Source organism: Ostrea edulis, chromosome 4 (genome assembly GCF_947568905.1).
Source record: "Ostrea edulis chromosome 4, xbOstEdul1.1, whole genome shotgun sequence".
Lineage (NCBI taxonomy): Eukaryota > Metazoa > Mollusca > Bivalvia > Ostreida > Ostreidae > Ostrea > Ostrea edulis.
Window position 1 is genome coordinate 12,999,541 of NC_079167.1, and position 23,035 is coordinate 13,022,575.

At 35.3% G+C, this 23,035-nt stretch overlaps 2 protein-coding genes across 4 annotated transcripts in view; both read right to left on the reverse strand.

Moving 5' to 3' along the window:
- Nucleotides 1-4,817: 4,817 nt before the first annotated feature.
- Nucleotides 4,818-6,974, reverse strand: LOC125672920 (uncharacterized). Its single transcript, XM_048909127.2, has one exon. It carries the CDS (start codon nt 6,972-6,974, stop codon nt 4,818-4,820), a length of 2,157 nt encoding a protein of 718 aa, XP_048765084.2.
- Nucleotides 6,975-11,307: 4,333 nt separating this feature from the next.
- The window catches only part of LOC125670329 (uncharacterized), a 113,748-nt gene continuing 102,020 nt past the window's right edge, over nt 11,308-23,035 (reverse strand). For 2 of the 3 annotated variants that reach the window (XM_048905424.2, XM_056161970.1), the window contains exons 42-51: nt 21,977-22,133; nt 21,660-21,735; nt 20,403-20,490; nt 19,359-19,555; nt 19,040-19,240; nt 17,365-17,503; nt 16,171-16,248; nt 15,921-16,050; nt 12,472-12,592; nt 11,308-12,011 (exon numbers count right to left, since the gene is read on the reverse strand). In XM_048905424.2, coding sequence (XP_048761381.2) covers nt 11,874-12,011; nt 12,472-12,592; nt 15,921-16,050; nt 16,171-16,248; nt 17,365-17,503; nt 19,040-19,240; nt 19,359-19,555; nt 20,403-20,490; nt 21,660-21,735; nt 21,977-22,133 — 1,325 coding nt within the window. In that variant the 3' untranslated portion in view covers nt 11,308-11,873. Of the gene's footprint in view, nt 12,012-12,291; nt 12,307-12,471; nt 12,593-15,920; nt 16,051-16,170; nt 16,249-17,364; nt 17,504-19,039; nt 19,241-19,358; nt 19,556-20,402; nt 20,491-21,659; nt 21,736-21,976; nt 22,134-23,035 lie in introns of all 3 variants that reach the window. The other variant, XM_056161971.1, reaches the window with a different exon arrangement.

The window sequence follows — 23,035 nt, forward strand, 5'->3', positions numbered from 1 at the left end:
TCATCAATAGATGAAATCAACATCACAAAATGTATTTGTGATTTTATTTGTATTCCAAGCAGTTGACTTTCATCGATGACAAATACATTTCTGTAAAACAATGTACATGTATGTCTAAAATTTCGTCTGCTGCACCCTGGTTACCCTTATGTAAACAATGGCTGAATTTGGCAACTTTGATATTGGTGGTACGGAATTGTACCTACTGCTAGACGATGTAAACCTATAACAGAAATTTATCAAGTCAACAGAAGCATTCAGTGAGCTCATGTTATAATTACAAATCCAAATCGTCCCTTATCTTCGTGCACTTCTACATCCCCTGTCATGTCAGGAAAATTCACTGCGTTCTCTGTCCTGTCTAGAAATGATTTGTCTACACCTGACGACTGCTGCCCTGTTCTTCAAGTTCCTCCACCTCACTCTTCTGTTAATTCCGTCATGTCCACAAAATATCTTTCAAAGTCGGTCTTCAACTTTCAAAGGCGCATCGAAACAGTAACGTTGCGCACCAACAGTGCGTTTTATAAGTTTTTCCAAACTTACCAATTTAGACAAAGTTTTGAGTCATATACTCCTGAGTTAATGTACACGTCTTTGTTGATATACTTGCTTTTCCGCGTCAAATTAAAACAGTTCTTAATTTGATGGAACTTTATTTTGTGTTTTCATCATTTTGAACGTTCAGCGTTATGTAGGTCAACAATGTGAAATGTATAGAAACGTGTTGTTAACACAATTCCGCAATAGTAATCTTCGGGTTTTATAGAATTTGATCACGTGACCATTCCGTATTTATATCCCGATAGATATTTTAAAATGATACCTCATTTTTCGCATACCTTCCTTCGAAAAATACTCGGTCTAAATCCTTTCTACCAACTAGTACACCCTAACACCTAAATGCAGCATTATTTACAAGCCTTTAACGTGATAATTGGTTTTTTGTCGATTAAATCTAATCTGTTTATGAAATGGCTAATAGACGTTTTCAAACCCGAGGGCGCATGTGACATTACACATAAGGGAGCGTAAAATAGTGAAGTAAATATGCATATCGGAAGATTTGAATTTCTTCGTTTTCAAACTCGAAAACTACGCAAAATACTTCATTAAAACACATTTAAAGTAGTTTTAGGCATGAAAAGAATTGTTTTTGCTGAAAAAAATGAAAAAGTTTAGAAACATGCGTTGTGTCCTTTAAATAATTAAAGATATACCATCGTTTTTAAAAGAAAAGTGAAGACTTGCAAAATAAACTCGGTCTCTAACAAATCTGAAACAAATTCCGTAATAAACAAAGCAGACTTGTTATTATTTAGGTGGTGTAATGAAAGGAATTACGTAACCAGTGCCTGTTGTACTGTAATGAAATCAGATGCATTGATAGATTTCCAAAATTTTAAGCAAACGGTACATAATACGCCCGTGAAATGCTTACATAGGGTGTTTTTCTTGTGCTATAATTTGTATAACTTTGCTTCAGGTATTATCAGCCATCATGAGGCTGTGACAAACTTTCATATGAACAAAGGGTCTTAACTTAAAAATCTAGATTTCCTCAAAATGGACCAAGTTCAACAACCTGTAATTTTCTCAAAAATTGTAGAAAATCAAAATCCATCCCACATGCACATCTTCAATACCCATACAAACACTCCACAAAATAAGAAGGTTCTCACTTGAAAACTGCGGGTGGAGTAGGGTGGACAAATTATGTACCCTCCATATAACAATTATTTCCAAATAAAGGGGCAAAACTCCTGGACAAAAGGTCGAAATGGATCAAAATTGCAGTATGATCTAGAGTGACCCACAAAGAAGCTACACAGCAAGTTTCAGCATGATATGTGAAAGGGAAATGAAATTATAAAGAGAAAACCCCGAACGGACGGACAGATGGACGGACGGACGGACGTACAGACATCGCTGTACCATAATACGTCCCGTCTAAAGACGGGCGTATAAAAACAAGCGATGTTTGACTCCTTACAATCGTGGCAACTTCCAAAATTGTTCAGATATCTCTGCTGTTTAAATAAAATCGGTACTTTTACTCGACATGTAGATACTTATCATTTGCTTGAGCATCCCGCATTTTGTTGTTTGCCATCACTGAAGAAGGGACAATGTTTCCTCCAGTGCCCAGCGGATTTACAGAGGAAGCAGATATCGTAGGCTGAGGGTTGCCTTCTTTACTAGGAGCCACTAAAAAGCTGCTGTTGGTTTCTGGCCGCTGTATGAATATTACCAGAAGTAGACCGAGGAGCACTGCCACCAGATGGGCGTAAAGCTCGTAAAGTTGTTTTCGGCCTGGCGCAGTTTTCTGTTATCGTAAGAAACTGATGCGATATCGTTATACTCATACTGCTCTTTCTGTAGTTTTTGAATATCCGAGTTATTTCCTCGTTAAATTCAAACTGAATTTTGTTATACCCGGTAACTTTATTGAGGAAGCTATGTCCTCAACTTTCTTCTGTAGATCAATTTTCCGATCTGCCTGGCTGTCCAATATTTCTTTCTTAGAGAAACCGAGTGAGAAATTCAAATAACACATTAATAGATTGAAAACATAAGTTATATCTGTACATGGATTAACAGGATTATTAGAATCCTTCTCTGTGTCTACGCCCAACAATCGTTTTTGGAGTCGGACATTGTACATGTACGGCATGAGAACAGCGTAAAGTCTTGAACTGGAATGACTGAAAAACAGAACCTGCTATTCCTGTGAAGGTTCCCTTGCTCCCTGAAACCACCGTGAAGGGCTTAGTGGAGTTTATGTCGATGCAGATCTGCGACTGACAGCACTGGTCACTAGAATCCGTCACCAGTATGTTCATGCTCACATTGTTTCGTATTATCTAAGCTAGTGAAAACAACACGTCTTGTCATTTCATCGTTACTTGTTTATCTGAACTAACCGTTTACTTTACAACAACGTCATAGCACGTCAAAGTCATTATGACGTCACATACACCCACACAGCAATACATTTCGCGACATTGTGAGGTATATCTAAGGAAGTTTTAGAGGATAAAGTTTGGTAACTGGTTGCGTTGTGATTTTGTTTGAAGCAGTGTGGATTTTTGCTGCACGTACTAATCCATCGTTTCCTGTAATGAGTTCATCTATCATAGCTAACTTCCATTTCGTACGAGGCATATTCTCGTAGACTTGAACTATGTCACCAACCTTAACTTTGGTATCCCGAAAATTTATGAAACTCGCGTAATCCCGTTAGGTATTCCATTCTCCATCGTTTTAGAAAATGTTGTAGAACCAATTCTTTTCTCTCCAATTGTTTATTTGCTTCGGTATGCGTAATGTTTGTATTTTCCTGGGAGACTGACACTGATGGCGCAGTTTTCATTCGTCCATATAAGAGATGAGATGGCGTTAACGGCTGTAAATCTTGAATTTCAGATGAAACGTAGGTTAACGGTCTGTCGTTAATAACGGTTTCTATTTCGTTTAAAATAGTACGGAGGCTTTCTTCGTGTATTTGAGCTTTCCCCAGGACCTTTTTCAGTGTAATCTTTGTCATTCCGATTAGTCTTTCCCACCAGCCGCCATACCAGGGTGCTCCCTTTGGAATAAATTTCCAATTGATGTTGCAGTTTAGAGTTTGCACTATTTTTGCATGTGCAGATACGAATGTTGCGGCGTTGTCCGAGTACATCGTTTGAGGGGAATATTTACTGCTCACAAAACGTCTAAATGCCAGAATAAATGAATCCGTTGATAGATCTGGAACTAGTTCTAAATGGAGTCCACGCACATGTAAAAGAGACAAATGTATATTTTCCGTTGAGTACCATTGTCCTTTACATATAAGGGTCCTGCAAAGTCTACACCTGTAATATGAAATGGCACAGAGTCTGTTACTCTATCTCGTGGTAGATGAGGTGGGTCAGGTTTCGAATATGGTTTCCCAATTATTTTTTGACAAAGAACGCATTTTCTCAACAAGTAATTCACGCATTGTCGGATCTGTGGAATCCAATATTTCTGTCGAATTTGAGTAATCGTCTGTGATGATCCCGAGTGTAATCCCTTGATATGGGTATCCAAGACAACTAAATCGGTGAATTTATGTTTTTTGGGAAGCAGAATTGGAAACTTTATTTCATCATTTAGTGGTGAATTTCCGATACGTCCTCCACAACGTAGAATTTTAGAGTCGTCCTGAAATAAACGCAATTGGTTTATTATGGAAGATTTGTACATTTTCCCCTTTGTAGATGACAAACTGTTTATTTCGGAATGAAATTCGTGAGTCTGAACTCCGAGAATCCAATGTTTCAAAGCTGAATCGATTTCCTCAGACGACAATTCCTCCGCCTTCGAGATACCAGTTTTTCTCATCCTCAAATTGTATCTTCGTTTCGTTTTACAATTTGAGATAAAACGCAACACATAGGCGGAAACGCGTAGCAGTATATGTAACATATTGAACCTGGTAATGTCGACGATCCTATGAATTCCAGTCGCGTTGACACTTGCTGAGGTTAAAATCTCATCAACATCTGTATCAACTTCCAACAAAACTGTGCGATTTTGAGGTTTCCATACTGGCCATTGATCCTTGTTATTTAACCATTTTGGTCCATGCCACCATAACGCTGACGTTTTCAATTGTTCCGCAGACAAACCACGAGTTTGTAAATCAGCAGGGTTCGTATCCGTTGGTACGTATTTCCATAAATGTGGCGCAGTAAGCTTTAAGATTTCACTTTTTCGGTTCTCCACAAATTTGTTGGGAGATTTTGACGATGACAGCCAATGTAAAACAACTTGACTATCGCTCCAGTAAGTTACTGAATCAAATCTAGGCATATACTTTGTTGAACATTGTTTGCTAATCTGGCTCCTATGACAGCGGCCATCAGTTCCAGCCTAGGAAGAGTGATGTTTTTCAAAGGCGCAACCCTGTTTTTTGCTATTATCAATGTTGCATTTTCTCCGTTGTAAATATACACACACGCTCCATATGCTATTTCACTCGCATCCACGAACACATGTAGCGTAGATGGGTGATTTTGAGTCGATTCGTTGAAAAAATGTCGAGGGAGTTTAGTTTCCGCTAATGCCGATTGTATATCTCGTGACATATCAATCCATTCCGAATGTATGTGTTTCGGTAATATCTCATCCCATGACAGTTTTTGCTTCCAAAGTTGTTGCATCAACAGTTTTGCCCTTATCGTAACCGGTCCGAGAAGTCCAAGTGGGTCAAATATAGATAATGATTGACGTAGTATTTCACGCTTGCTGATAAATCTTGACTCTGTGTTACTGACTTTCTTAGCAAATGTTAGTATGTCCTGTTCTGGATCCCATCGCATTCCAAGAATTTTTGTCTCTAAGTCTTGATCAATAACTGCTTCTGTTTTCGCTGTTTCTTGAAGAACTGTGCTGTTGGAGGCCCAAGAACGTAAGTTAAATCCAGCGTCGGACAACAATTTTCGCGATTCGTGAAAAAATTTCCGAGCATCATCTTCTGTGTTAACACTTGTTAGTATGTTGTCAACATAAATGTCCCGTTGTATGGTATCCGCTGTTTCCGAAGGATTATCTGAAACGTGTTTCATCAGTGTTGCACTCAATATGAATGGCGAACAAGTTGCTCCAAATAAAACAAATCTAAATCTATACGCAATGAGTGCACTGTTTGGATTTCGTGGATTTTCCAACCAGAAAAATCTAGTCACATCTTTGTCGTTCTCGTCCAGATTTATTTGAAGAAACGCCTTTTCGATGTCCGTTGAAATTCCGTATTTCTTTGCGCGAAAACGTGTCAAAATTCCCGTTAACTCGTTCAGGATAGGTGGGTCAGATGATAGACAATCATTCAGACTTGGTGATGAGCCATCTTGTCTACAACTACAGTCATAAACTATCCGTATCGGCGTTGTGATGGAATCTTTTTTCACTGGATGGTGAGGAATATAATGTATCTGTTTTTTAGTAGAAATTTCTTCTGTAGGCACTTTTTCCACAAAACCACGACTCTCTTGGTCTCTAATGATATCTCCGTATATTTCTAGCATTTTTGGCTCTCTCGCTAGGCACTTCACAACGTTTGCTGTTCTCATTTTTGCAATGTTCTCGTTTGTTGGTAGTTCCGGATATTCATTTTTCCATGGCAAAATTGTATAATATTTATTGTCCCGGAAGTATATATTATTTTCTTGATAATGCTTAATTTTCGCATCCATACTTTCGTCGTTTTCTTCTGTCGATATGCCTAACGTCTCCAATTTCCAGAACCTTTCCAAATCGTATTCCACATTTTCTCGATGTGATAAGATACGCAACGCAGCCGTTGACGCTCCTTGGTATGTAGATTTCCTGTTTGTAGGTCCGGATAGAAGATATCCTAACTTTGATTTGACGGCAATCGGGCCATTGCCGCGTATAACATTGTCTTCCACAAAACTCCAGTAGTAATCCGCGCCGATTAATAATTGAACTTCGAATTTGTCGTTGACAGGTATACGGTGTGCTAACTTCAAATTCCTGATGTACGGTAGCTTGCAAACGTCCTTCATACACATTTCAATCGGAGCTGCTATTTCCGGTACAATAACAGTTTCCATATTAATGCTGTGGTGGTCTTGAGTATGTACATCAATACGAATTTTCTCCACATGTCTGACTAGCTTCTTATCACCGAATCCAGTTATGTGAAGTTCCTCGACTCCTAACGATATATAATCCAACGTGTTTGCGAATCTTTGGCAAATAAATGTTCTCTGTGCTCCTTCATCGAATAAAATGTTACATTCGTAACAATTTCCGTCACCGTTAGAAACCAAAGCAACTGCAGTTTTCAATAAAACTTGAGGTGGCGACACCTCCGAAGTAGCGTGCATTGCCGTGGTATCATTATCGGATTTCCTTTCCGTAAGACTAGTAGAACCATTAGAATTCGGGGCCACTGTAGTTTTCGATAAAACTTGTGACGACATTTCTGTAGCCGCGTATATGGCCGCAGTTTTCGTACTCGGTTTATTTTCTGAAACCCTGGCGTGATTTCCTTCTTTCACGTAGCATATACTCGTGTGGTGTATTCGTCCACATTTTTTACATGTGTTTTTTTATTTACAATCAGAAACACGATGTTTCGCAAAACAGTTAAAACAAAGGCCTTTCTCCTTAATTATTGCTTTTCGCTCGTTGACATCGGTCACTTTACTGCATGATGCAGGGGCATGAATGTCACAGCAAAACACACATGGTTTTGATGTGATTTTATTTTTCCTCTCGTTCGGAACAGGCGCGCGATGTATTTTCGTCACAAATGCTGCTGTAGGCATGAAATCATCGGACACACTACTAGTAGATGAACAGTAAGCATTGGTACCAATGTTGATCCGTAACTGTCTGGGTATTTTCCCAGTGACTCTAAACCACGGACATAACTTTCCATTTTATCATAAAATGATTTCAAACTTTCTGTATTTGACACAGGAGCGGGCAGTTCGGCGAGATTTTTCATGAACGTATTTGTAAGTCTGTGTTCTTGTCCGAATCTTTCCTTTAACAACTGAATTGCAGTTGGATAATTTGCATTTGTTATCTGTAACCCAGCAATACACTGACTTGCTTCACCAATTAAATGAGATTTCAAATAATTGAATTTCTGTGCGTTTGTTAACAAGTCATTTTTGTCTATAGCTCCCTCAAACGAATCCCAAAACGACTGCCAGTTTAACAGATTCCCGTCGAATTTAGTAATAGTTAGCTTCGGCAGTTTGTTAAAACTTAAAGGACACAACGCATGTTTCTAAACTTTTTCATTTTTTCAGCAAAATTAACTCTTTTTATGCCTAAAACTACTTTAAATGTGTTTTAAATGGAATATTTTGCGTAGTTTTCGAGTTTGAAAGCAATGAAATTCAGATCTTGCGATATGCATATTTTCTTTCGCTAGTTTACGCACCATTATGTGTGACGCCATATGCGCCCTCGGGTTTGAAAACATCTATTAGCCATTTCATAAACAGATTAGATTTAATCGACAAAAAACCAATTATCACGTTAACGGCTTGTAAATAATAATGCATTAAGATGTTTTGTGCCGTGCTCGGGTGTACTAGTTGTCGGTAGAAAGGATTTAGACTGAGTATTTTTCAATTTTTCGAAGGAAGGTACGAGAAAAAAGACGTGGATAATTTTTTTGTTGGAGCAAGAACTATACCTTAAAAAAAACACAGGCCTATAGCATACATTCTGTTTTGCTCTTCAAATTCAATACACACTCGGATCAACTGACCTTCACCTTGTAACAACATATATCGACGATACAATGTAACTTCCACCAACTGGTAGATTTACAACAACAAAAAATAAAGATACAAAATAATTGAACTTTTAATTATACAAATAATAGAATATTGTATTTCCTAACTTTAAATTGAATTATAAAATTATTTCTTTATTGAACTCGTAGCATCTTGAGTGCGTCAGTAGGCTATAACGCCGTGCTCCCACTTCGTACTTCCTAAAGACGTGCAGATCACAATTCAAAAATAGTAATAAGATTGCTTTATCAAAATAAAAATAATGTGATTACCACTTTAAATTTGAATATTTTTATTGATTTGTGTGTGTGTTGTCTTTTTCTTTCTTTCCGAAATGCACGCATGACAATAGCTTGTCAACAATTTAACGTATCATAATTTGTCTAATCCAAAAATAAATAATAATTGCACTGTTTATTTTAGAAAAACAGCGCCAATTACAGATGTATAAAGGAATAACATCCCCAAACAGTTTGTAGACAGCGACCCATATAAACATTATTTACTCACAATTTTGCCGATTTCATACACGCTTTACTCGCTATATTTGGGTATTTACATCGTTATGTGTGTGCACTGGTGGCGAACACATATAAAACTCGGACAATTTATCAACATCGGTTTAAATGTTGCCCATGGTAAATTAATTAGGCCCCTAAAAGTAGAGTTTTTAATAATATCTCGCAAGTCTGTATTGTGGTTAATTATCGCAAAATTTCGGCGAACGAACTATTAGAATTAATTACTATAAGCATAAAGAAGACAAAATGCATGTAATATTGTATACTTTGAAAACATGAGATATGTCCTTTAAAGAGTGGTTAATCCCGGATGATGATAAACTCCTTGAACTATCTGGATAAAGATTCGAATTTACGGGCATGAAGACTGGAGCATTTGGATTAAGCGAGGATTTTGACAATCTCGTTAATTTTGAAATAGTTTTCTGAATAATCAAATCATACTTGTCTGTTTCTTCTATTTCGTTGTCGATCTCTTCTTCCGTTGTGGTCTCGATAATTTCACTGTTTAATTTGGACAACAGTTCCTGTTTCCGATGTACATGTAGTGTCTCGATGGTTGCGGTGATTTCGTCAATATCTGTACATTCCTCGATTTCCCCGTATTTGTTGACTATTCTTGTAATTGTGCGTCTGTGTCCGCCGCGGACAACCTTAAGATTCGAACTCATAGTCACGGCACCAAATGTTTCGTATTATCTAAGCTAGTGAAAACAACACGTCTTGTCATTTCATCGTTACTTGACAACAACGTCATAGCACGTCAAAGTCATTATGACGTCACATACACCCACACAGCAATACATTTCGCGACACACATAACCGGTCTTACGTGCAAACTCCCCGTCGAGGCCTCATTACGTCACCTACGAAGTTTGGTTTGTGAGCAAACGAACTCTGGTGGAAGTTTGGTCTTACGTGTACTTGTATGACTACGCCTGAATCCCTTCACAAACTATAAATAGCAACACATGTAACTTGATATCACTGCTGCACAAATCACGTTCATGGTCTTGTTCAATTGCTATTTTAAGAAAATGATACCGGTCTGAGCATTTTTGTCAATTATTACATTCGAAATATTTGAATGATTATTTACGCTGTGGACTGATAACATTTGCGCAGCAATAATGATGCATGTAAATAATTCTGCTTATCTTTATACTAATATTGTCTCAATCTATCTAGTGCATGTCCTTGTGCAAAGTCTGTATTGTTGATACCATGTTTGTTTTCATCCGTAGTAAGCAATGCATTATGTTTTAATGTGACATCATAGACAAACCTACGCAGTACCTGTCATATACAACCAATATTTACATGAATATGCTCAGAATATGCACAAGGAAAGTGTTAATAAATAATATGCATTTTAATCATCTTATTTGCACAGAATTAGCCTTAACTCACATGCGTTTCAAAAGTTTACGACTGCCACACGACAACGGACAAAAACAGAGAGCAATAATTCAGGCGACCCAAGAATATTTTGAAAAAAAGATCATCTACATATATATGAAAACAAAAAAAATGTTTCAAAAACATGTACGGCCCCTGTGGTGCAAAATTGAAAAAGGCTATGCACATACTGTATGTATATAAATGATAGTAGTGTCAAATCAATTCAAGATATTGAGCAGACAATACCTTCCTATGTCCATAGTGGATTGACCATGTGATCTAAAATCAATAGGGGTCATCTACTCCTTAGGATGTACCAGTGCAAATAGGGGTCATCTACTCTTTATGATGTACCAGAGTACCAAGTCTGTAAAGGAAAGGGTTCTCAAGATAATGAGTGGACAGTATCTTCCTATGTCCAGAGTAGATTGACCTTTGAACGTGTGACCTCTCAAATTCAATAGAGGTCATCAACTCCTTAAGATGAACCAGTGTACCAAGTTTGGTGTCTGTCAAGCAAAGGATTATCAAGATATTGAGCAGACAGTATCTTCCTATGTTCAGAGTTGACTGATCTTTGACCAAGTGACCTCAATATCAATAGGGGTCCTCTTCTATTCATAGCCAACCCACAAATGAAATATCATTATGTTCAAGTGAATGGTTATCAAAATATTGAGCAGATAACGTGGTCTACCGACCGACAGCTGCAAAGCAATATGCCATTCTTCTTTGAAGGGGGCATAAATATAGTAATTTTTCAATTGTTGTGATACTTTTCTCCATTGTCGTACATATACAATGTATGGCCCTTTCATGTTTCATTTAAAGTTTATTAACTAATGCCAAACAATGTAATAAATCAGGTTGCCATTTTTTCCATATTTTCAGCCTATCTGTAACAAATTGGATGATCCTTGTAGATTTCTTATAATGTCTTTCTTTTAAATTTTCACTATTCTTATCCCATTTTATTGATTAGATATTGGAAACTTATCTATAGTATATAAATAGCATGACAACCAGTTTCGATTTCTCTTAAATGAATTAATGTCACTAATTGTAACACATCTACAGAACATGTATTGTACATTTATTACATAAATTTTCTTCTTTATGATTGCTGATTATACAATAATACAAGTAAAACACTTAACACAATATATACATACATTACACATTAAAGTCTTTAGAGCTTAATTTATACAAGCATATCATATGCAGCTTTTCAAACATGTACAGACTGTAGTTCTTTGTAAAAGCTCTCTAAAAACTTTATTCTTATCCTTAATCCAGAAGATTCCATTGTCATAGTAATGTGTAGCATCTAAAACTTTGATTTTTTTAATCCAATTTATTCTAAGAAGCACAACGTATTGAAAATATGCAGCAGACTCAATGAATTGTTTTATCCATGCAGAAATGAATACCATCCAAAAGCAGTTCACATGCAGCACTAGTGTTCGTAAGTTTCTGATTGTCTAAGAAATTTTGCCTATGAGAAGAAGCATCATATGAAATACACGTACTATGTGTATGACTAGGTAGATACCATTCTGAATCCGGATAATGCACATCTTCTGATCTCACAACAGTACTCGGTAAAATGTCACTATACATTTCTGATTCAGTTTTCTGTGATTCACCATAAACCACTGGGTAAGTAAGTCCTGGTTCTGATAGCACTATCCACCGGTAACTCAGTGAAAAATTCTAGTCCTGTAATTAATTCTACATCTCTCACTCGCGCTTCATTGTCGCTAAGGTAATCTTCCACCGACTGCAACAGATCAAAAACTATTTATAGCAAATTGATGGGGGAAAAAATCACATTATTAGGTCACATACTGACATGTGACAAATATATTAATTACTTTTAAAATTACCTAGTTCCTTAAAGAATTCCAAAACACACATGTATTTAAAAGGCTATCCATTTTTTAAATTGTAAAATAACTGAATGACTTGATTCTTAGCTAACTGATTTTTGAGCTTATCACACCTTACCAGACAGTTGATGTCCTTCTCTATGTGGGGCAGGATAAATATATAAAACTTACCAAACAGTTGGTGTCTATCTTTACATGTATGTGGCACAGGATATTTAACAGAGTAAACATTACCAGACAATTGGTGTCTATCTCTTTGTGGGGCAGGATAATTAACAGAGTAAAACTTACCGGACAGTTGGTGTCTATATATCTCTATGTGGGGCAGGATAAGTATCAGATTAAACTTACCAAACAGTTGGTGTCCTTCTCTATGTGGGGCAGGATAAATGATAATGTGATAGGTGACTGGCAGGACAGGTTAGGAGATGGACAGCGAGAGAGAATAACATAGAAATGACTGGGGATTTGCCTGAAATAGATCATACACATAGAAATGACTGGGGATTTGTCTGAAATAGATCATACACAAAATAATCACACACATAGAAATGACTGGGGATTTGCCTGAAGTAGATCATACACAAAATAATCATACACATAGAAATGACTGGGCCTGACCTCTGATAACTCAGAATTTGTCACATTTTGAACAATAGATTTATAACCAGTACATATTTTACACATTTCCCACATAATTTTTTTCTAATATACTTACCATATGTATTCACATATACCTTATGCAAGAATTTTTTTTTCAAAACATTTCCTAATTTTCAGAGGGAGATGGGAGGGAGACATTGTGTGCATTATAATAATTATTGCCACTTCCTTTAAGAAAATTATTAAACCTTAATCTATTAATTCATTTGACCTGCATTTTACTACATATTGTATATCAACACAGTGATACTTGTATACTGAGAAATATTTGCCCCTACTTTTATTTCATTTTTTCCATTCACTAAATGGGCAAATTTAATAAAATTGGGTGAATTTTAAACACAAATTTGGGTGAATTTTACTTGGAATAATTATATTAGTCTGCAGGGCTCGAAATTAACATATGCCTGTCAGTCTGTGACTGGTTAAAAGTCTGGCGGACTGACTGACATTTGTTTTAGTCAGTCCGATGGGACTGGTTAATTTTCTAAAGCATATACTTATGAAATTTTATACACACATTTGGCATGCTTCGATCTGTAGATATCAGATGAATCTGATTCGTAAATATAAATCCCACATTTAAGTGTTACAATATTGTCTGAGACATATTGAGTTAAATTTCGTTTTAATAACATTAACGAAATTAAATGTTTAATCATTTCTGGAAAACTCTGTTGGACTGTTAAAATTTTCTGCGGACTGGTTGAAATTATACCCCATCAGTCCGGCTGGACTGGTGAAATAAAAAGTTAGCTTCAAGCCCTGAGTCTGGTGGGAAAAAAAACCATGGGACAAAAATGTCTATAGAATTCAGTATCTGCATGAATTAATTATTGCATGATTCTAGGGCATTTCATTTGATGCTCCTGCATGATTAGTCTTGCTGTGTCTTACTAAAAAAATTCCAGAATGGCCAAAAATGATCAACCGTTTATTCTGAACTTTGGATATATTGAAAACATCATACCCCCCCCCCCCCCCCCAATTTATCTGGAGTAGACTGTACTTGTAAAATAAAGGACAGGTTGATAGAAATCCAAATCCAATACACCTAACCTTAAAAAATTACTGGTGGGTGACAGTTCTGGAATCCCCATGAAGAAAGAACAAGAGGCCCAGACTTATCAGTCACCTGAGTGTTAGTTTAAAGTATCACTAACCAAAACATGTCCAAGGGCTACAAAGTCTACAATAATTTTCCTGTTCAGCATATCTAAGCTAAATTTTTATATTCAGCAGCAGTATAAAACTAGATGTTCTTTTAAAAAAAAAAATGCTTCACTGATGAAAGACTTTACATGATCTACATGTATGTCATATTAACATTATATGACTATTTTGGACCCACCCTAGAGTCAGAACTATGGAGTTGTGAAATTCACAATTTTGGTACCTGACCCTTTCTGCTTTTTCTAAATATGCATTTAGCTTTTATATGATAAACACATTTTTAAAATAAGTATGATCACTTTGGCCCCACCCTGGCACCAAAACTCTATCCCTATAGGATCACGAAAATTTCACAATTTTGGTAAAGGACTACCTGTTCCTTCTAAATATACATATAGTTTCAATTTAGTATCAATAGCATTAAAGAAAATGTGATGTAAATGTTTTACACATAAACACTATATGCCAATTAAGTTTGGCCCGACCCTGGAGTCAGAACCTTTACCCCAGAAATCATGAACTTTACAAATATGAAAATATGGTAGACTTTCTTGCTCTAAATGCCTATCCATTTAATTTTTCTTACAGATGTGCGGTTGTAGAGAAGATTTTTTAATATAGCTCAAGTTTTGGTAGTTTTTGCCCCACCCCTAAGGCAACGGGGGTGTAGGAGTCATGAGATCTACAATTTATGCCCCCGTGTCCCACAAACACTTCTTACCAAACTTGAAAAGCATTACAATGGTAGTTATTGAGAAGAAGTTAAAAATTGTTCAATTGTTAACACACAATGGACGACAACAGACACAGACAAATTAGCAACAGGTTGAGATCACCTAAGTGAAACAGGAATGTGACATGGCCTCTTGCTCTGTAATTGGGACAGACTCAAGGGCTATTGGAATTGGGGAAAATTAACAACCTTTTTGAGATATTTCATATAAATTGTTATTTACTAATAATTGGATTTCTTAAATCAATTTAATTGATTTATTTAAAAACTAATTACATTAATTTTAATCATATTGATTGAATTTTAATTAAATTAAATTTAATGTTATTTGATAATAATTTAGATAATTAAACAATATTTACAGAAGTCAGTATTACTAAAGGGAAGTAAGCATCTAACGATGATTAGCAGGATTATTTTGTACAGTGTAAAACTTTGACAATGCATGGGGCTATATCTATCAGCCCTAGTTATAGAGAATTGGCTACACCCTGTGCAATCTGTAGATGTTTACCTCAAATAGAATATATTCATCAATATGACTGAAGTGTCCAACAATGTAAATTAAAGTGTACAAAAAGTTATCTTTATTAATATTTCATTTCATACCCAAGATGGCAAAAACTGGTACAATGTACCTGGCAAAACTTGGAACTACATACCGTATATATACTCGCCTATAAGTCGGATTTTAGGGAGCTAAAAATTGGTCCAAAATTCTATATCCGACTTATAGATGAGTCCTAAGAAGATTGGCATTTTTCTGGACAGCGTAATGTAGAGTATTTTTGAACAACTTTGTACTCCGATGATTATCATGATTAACATTGACTGGACATATTATATTATTCATGTATTCTAGAATTATATACATAAAGTACAAGTATTTACATATTTTAAAGATTTTTTTCATCTTAAGTGTATATTACTGATATTGATTTGTTGATAAAATGAATAAATATCAGCGCATTTCACAAAATATTATTTGAAACAGAGGTGAAAATGTTAGAGCATTGGTTTGAAATTGTCAACCGATTCTTGAAAAAAGTTATACCGACTTAAAAGCGGGTCAATGGTAAATCCCTCCAAAATAGGCTACAAAATATACAACCGACTTATAGGTGAACCGACCTATAGGCGAGTATATACGGTAAAACAAAAATATTACTAAATTTTTTTATCTTAAACATATGTTGTGTGATTAATAAAATAACAGTATCTTTTGACTTACATAGATTGATTAAACTGCAGATCTGGAAGACCATCGTGGTTCAAATCATACACTGGTCCTGTCAGCACATTTACAGAGTCATGTGATCTGGACCATTTTCCAATTTTATTGTGTAAGCTTCTCCATATTCCTGTAAAAGATTTTGTATCAAACCTAGTAAAATTATATTTCTCCTTTTAAAAGCAATTGATTAACAGTCTTTATTTATATATCTTACTATGATCAAACAATGAACTGATAAAACACTCACCATTTTTGAAGGCATTTAACATAGGAACATAAACTGAAGAGAAGGAATTCAATTCTGGCTGATTAAGTGACGATGGCACTGAAATAATACAGAAACAAAAAGTCCATCATAGGCCACAAAACTCATCTGAGTTACTTTTCTCCAACAGACATAAATAGATTTCAAAGACTCTCGAGTCTGGGACACCGATAGTGCAAAACTTTTAATTGCTCTTAATTTGAATTCCTTTCTCACAAAGAAATTGTAGATTTCAATTTTTTTATTTTACACAAGGTCTTCATATTTAATATTTACAACATGACTCGGACACCAAATTATGCAAAAATATGCGAGTTCAAGAATTTTTACATGTATTTCAGTAATCAATATCAAAAGGTAAAAGTGAGTAATTTCATTTCATGAATAGTGCTTTATTGCTAAATTGTGCAATAATAAATTCCTTGCATATTGATTTAGGAATCTATAAAGTACTCTGTGGGAATTTGGGTTGAAATTGCCCCATTGGTTTTGGACAATGATTAAGGACACTCTATACACTATAGACAAAAAAAATTCTTATAGACAAGAGAAATTAAATCATATTGTATAAAGGTGTACATATTGAATATATGTCTGGACATTTTCAGCATGGGGTACGTGTTATTTCTCCCTGGAAAAATCTTAAAAGACTACGAGCTGAATAACAGAAATCAATGTTTTTGATCTAAAATAGCAAAGATTTTCAAATAGATTTCATTAGCTTTAATTTGGTCTACTATGATGATTAAACTACTTCAACTGATTACAAAATGTGTATAATACTGTAAATTTCAGTTTATTGTATCATACACCAAAGGGCAGATCACTCTTAATTCCAGAAAAATAGCATGGAATTTGAACTTTCCAGTATAGAGTGTATATAGTGGACCCTTAAAGACAATGGGCAAATTTCAACCTTGACTTCATCACTCGGGTAAGCCACATGTACATTTATAAACATGCATGTCTTATGATGATGCATCATTGGTGTATTTGCAAATACATATACATGCACCTTTAAATATCCTAGCTGATATCATTTACATACACATCTGTACTTTAAACTAATTTAACTCCAAGATAATACATATACTACAAAATAATGTTCACATTACCTTGTATCACATACTAAAAGTCATATTTCACCCACATCATGACATATAATCTTCATCCTACCTAGACTTATAAGTGACGTCCATCTATACTGACTGTCAAGGGAGCCATTAGTGCTACAGGACTGGGAGCTGTTCAACTTAGAGGAGACCCTCATGTCTGGAACTACACAGGAGGAAGCGTCTGGCACAGTCTCACTCACCTAACAGAAAATGTGTGTTATATCTTATACCATGGTATATATAAGACACATCTTTGCTTTAAGGTCTGAGGTAAAATCAAGATTATTCCTTGTAAAGTGTCTATTTGCACATTGCCATTGACTTGTCAATATATCTCTTGAATTGTTTAAATAACTACAGAAATATTTCAAAACATATTCTTATTTTATTACATGTATTGAGATAATTTCTTTCACATGATATGAATGACTTATTTTGGGTTGTACAAAGAAATGCCCCATAACTAAAGGAGAGACAAATTATTTCCACAGCCTTCTTACATTATACTTATTAATTATCTTTAATTAAACAGATGCAATTTAGCTCTTATCAAAATTATCTTTGCATGTCCAGCTGAACTACTTGAAACACCATGGCTTAGATCATTACTTCCAAGGGACAAATGGACATTTTTAATGGACTGGCAGAATTTGCCTCTAATCAAAATGTCCAACTGAACTAACCTTGAAACACCATATGAAAGAGATCATTATTCTCATGAGACAATTCCTAAACTTTAAACTAAAATTTATTTATTTTACAATGACTAGCATACAAGTTCTACAACTTTTATTAATGCTTCTCGTCAGCTCGGATTTTGGTGTGATGTGGGAGGAAACCGGATTACCCGGAGGAAACCCACGTGTCCGTACAACCACTGCCGATCTTAGGGATCGAACTTGGGTCGTAGCGGTGAGAAGCGTTAACCACTATGCTTTATGACACCCGCTACTATTCCTCTATCTGTTATGTGATTTCCAATCACTAGAAGTAATTACATGTAATTACTATGACAACAAAATTAACAATCATTGATGATTATATTAATTATAATTATACATGCCTTTAGTAAACAAGAATTCATGACTTTAAAACTCTTCTCATAGTTTTAACAGTTTTATAATCAGATGGAGCTTGATATCAAATCTAACCTCTTAACCCAACTATTGTATATACTTCCCTATAAGTCGGATTTTTGGGAGTTAAATTTTGGTCCAAAAGTCTGTGTCTGACTTATAGGAGTATCATAAGAAGATTAGTATTTTTCTGGATGGCGTAATGTATAGCCTAGTATTTTTCAAACAACAAAATCAAGGACGAAATAAACAAAATAGTAATTGTTTAATTTGTTGGGAATAAAAAGTGAAATATCGATGTCATATCCCAAAACATTATTGGAACACAGATAAAATACATGAGAGTATTGATATGAAATTGATTTGTTGGGGAAAATATCAAATATCGACGCATTTCTCAAAATATCATTTGAAACACAGGTAAAAACATTAGAGCATCGATTTGAAATTGTCAACCGATTCTTGAAAAAAGTTAGACCGATTTATAAATGAGTCAATGGTACTTCCCTCAAAACTATACAACCCACTTATAGGCGAGTATATACCGTACCCAAGCACAGATAGACACTCGTTAAACTAATGCAATATTACGACTCTCTTCACCAAAGTGGTGGCATAAAACTGAGGCAAGTGACATACTATGAAAAGATTTCATGGTACCTGTGCTTTCTTTAATGAGTATGCAATCCATAGAGGGCGCTGCAGAAGGTCACTGTATCCAGTTATGTATTGGTCCTGGTACAGAATTTTAGAGGACACCCCTTGAAGTTGAACAGAAGGAACTCCAAATGGAAGCTGATCAGACACATCCATGTCTGTAATTTTGGAACTCAGTGCAAGAAATCTTCCTATTGTATACATCTGTAAAGATAATTTTATTCAGAATTATAATGTTACCAAGCTGGGTGTTGGTTGTATAAGATATTTATCAGAGAGAAAAAAAATTGTATACATGTATATCACTTTTTTCATCCCTCACCTTTTCTGGAAGAAATGAGCACATTTGACGACAATTTGGATTATCAACAGCAGTGACGAACTCGGATGCCTTCACTTTAGTCGTGTTCCGGTCCTCCTTATTTCCCTCTGTCCTGGTTAATCTCTTTGGATTTCTTAATATGTGATTCAGAGTTCCTTGAGTTCCATTGTTTGGTGCAGATGTTATATTAAGGATATCTACAAATTTGACAGTTCATCAAAACCATGTTTGGTGACGCATTATGTTGATGTATCATACATCAACAAGATGAGTTTATGAAATACTGATGCCCCCATACGGCCAAAGTCTAAGGTCAAGGTGTCAAAAAATTTGGAATGAGAAAAGAATGGTATTGTCACAAGAAATATATATGTGAAATATGAAAGCCTTAGCATTAACCATTCAAAAGTTATGGCCAAGGTTTTATAAAAGTACATGTACATATAACGTAGGTCAAACTCCAAGGTCATAAGGTCAAAAATTTTGGTATGAAAAGAAAGGTCTTATCACAATTTAAGAAATATACATGTGAAATATGAAAGTCTTAGTACTAAAGTTCAAAAGTTATGGTCAAGTTAAAGTTTTTCAAAAGGTCAAACTCCAATGTCATGAGGTAAAAAAAAATCAGTATTAAAAAATAAAATTCTTGTCACAAGGAATACACATGAAAAATTATGAAAAGTTATGGCCAAGGTTATAGTTTTTGCAGACAAACAAACAGAACAAATACTATTTACTGCAGAACTGTAGCTCTCCAAATGTAATTTATGTTGACAGACAGTCTGTCAGCTTAATTTTTTTCCAGAGAGCTACATTCTGCAGCTTAAAAACTATATGACACCAAATGTCCAACTATGGAGGCATAAAGGTCATGAAATATGTGCCTTTTTATAACCATGAAATTACTTGGGCAATCATTCTCAGGACCCCAGGCACAATAGCCCAGTGTTCTATGAATTGAGCCAAAGGGTTAACCCACTAGCACTACCACATTAATAATGCATGCAAACTGTCACCCATTATTCAAAAGCTTCGTCTGCTTACCAGACATTAAATTGTATAATTCAATGTTTTCAAATGCATATGTTGCCATGTTCTGTTTAAATACTGGTCCATGGGCAAGAAACAAAGCCTGCAAAATAGAAATATTTATCATAACAACATTCCCAATTACCTTCTCTACACAACAGGGCACAAATGGAGAACTAAATCACAATCTGACCGCCAGGCTCCTAAGTACAAAACTTATACCCCTTCTTTTATGTGATCCATTATTCTACATCCTATTGTCCATAATACATGTATTTTATTATTTTCAATGAAGTTTTATAGTTCAAAGTAAAATGTTGTGGTTTGGGAATTAGAATTTTAGCTTGAATCTTGGACCTTGACTACATGACCATGGTTCAGGATATTGACACACCTTCTGGTTATTGAAATAGAGAAACAAATTTTGACTTGTAATGTAGGATCTGCACAAATAATCAATGTAGACCTTTGTTCTAATAAACCTTGGCTTAGGGTCATGAAACACACTCTCATTACTGTACGTAAGGCAATATAATTTTAAAGCAAAAGACTACTTTGAAGTGTTGGATGTGTTATGCAGAACACACACAGAAAAGTAGACAGAAACATTTTAAAAATATTTAAATTCAATTTCATTTACAGTAAAACACAGTTATAGCAAACCTCCAGGGCCAGCAAATAGCAGTTCATTTTAACCAAACTTTGTTCACAATAAGCGTGAATTCATTATAAGCGTGTGTTACTGTAAAAATAAATTAATTATGCCAAGATATTTCTAAGATAACAAAAGTTTCTTGAAAAGAAACTTAAATTCTTAGCCATTGTAATACAGATCGATGAAGCCACAATATACTGTAAACGTATTTTATTTGGCGTGTACGATATTTGGCGGAAATCGTTTTTTCAACAAGTTAGCATAGATTTGATTTAGCGCATTCCTGAATTACTTTAAACATCTAGATTTACGGATGGCATTTAGCGATGTACTTGATTTAGCGGAAGCTGCGTTCCGCCAAAGGCGCTAAATAGAATACACAGCCAAATGTAATACATTTACAGTATTTCTGAGTCATGTGACTCAAGTGGGGATAACTTCTGCACAACTACAATCTAATTAGATGTTAGATCCTCTCACATATATTAACACACGCAAGGGGATCTAACATCTAATTCAATTAGATTGTGCCAACTATAGAGATTCATAAAAGAAAGAAAAAATATTGATGTGAGGTTATTACAGAAAACCAAACAAATAAAACCTGCCAATCTTACCTGCATTGATTTATACAAGTTGTCATAACCATGGTTACCTCCCTTACAGTAAGTCTTTTTGTAACCTTGCAGGGCCCTAGGAAAACATTTTTGACTTTATATTTGTAATATTGAAGATATAATGTCTTACATAGCCAGCTTTAGACAGAAATTTATTCATACTATTGTGGTCAATGTTCAGATGCGCATTCTGCATGCAATAATAATAATTTTCATGACATCAAAGTAAATTTTTGTTGTACTTTTTCGATCATGCTAACCACCATTGGTAACCTTGTAACTGTTTTACTAAATAGTATTTATCCACTGTCACCTACCTGAAAGTCACTAACCACTTGTCCTCCACATCCACAACTATTGGTTCAATTCTCTTGTTGTTGACATAATGGTGACGAACAGGTAGAAGGTTTTTATCAAAGGCTTTAAAATGTGGTGTTTTACAAGTTAAATTGGCTAGGATACCGGACACTGTGTCTGCAAAAAGTTCCAACATTCAGATATCTTCTGTATCATTAAATCGCAAAATAAATTTTTTTTTTATATCCATTCAAAAACTGCAGTCTCATAAATATGTCCAATATTTCCATGTAAACTTAACTATAGGTCTTAGTATTTATTGTTAACCAACTTTTATTCCTGTACGAAAATTCTTAATGAGATTCACAACACTTGTCATCATGAATATTTCTCACCATGAACCAGTCCTTTAATGTTGTTTTTTTTGGCATTTGTTTAAGATTATCTCATAAAAATCAGTCATCTCAAACCAATTTATCTGCACTAACAAATTGTAAAATAAAGTTAGGGCTGTTCCAGAAATGATCAAATGGGGGGGTCGGGCGGCAAATGATATTTTTTTGTGTGGGTGGTCGTATTTTTTCATATTTTAATTGGTCCGTGGTGGGATTGTTAATAAAATATTTATTATGGGTAGTGGGTAGTTTCTATTGTTTTATTTTGTGCTACGTGGGTGTTGAGTTTTCAGAATATTTTTATTGTCGCTCTTGTCGTGTTGGTTACAAAACGTCGGAGGGAAAATTGAAAACGTGCTTTCGAAATGCTGCTTTCGAAATCGAAAGTAACATAGAACTATTCGAGTTGTCGCTCTTTGCAGCGCATAACTTTCCATTACGGTACTCTTCAAATTAGAGGCGCGTTTAATAGGGTCCCTTTGGACGTGATGGCGGCGAACTCTGTTCTGTAGATTATTACAGTTTACAGTGCATCGATTTTGGGAATATTTTGAAACCAATAGGTATTCCGTTTTCTAATAAAAATAGGCAAACCTTAGTTGATTTATACGAGGGTACCGATGCGTTATATTTATCAGTCGGTGTGATGGTGATATAGAGGCGATGCAAGTTGTTTCGGCCTTT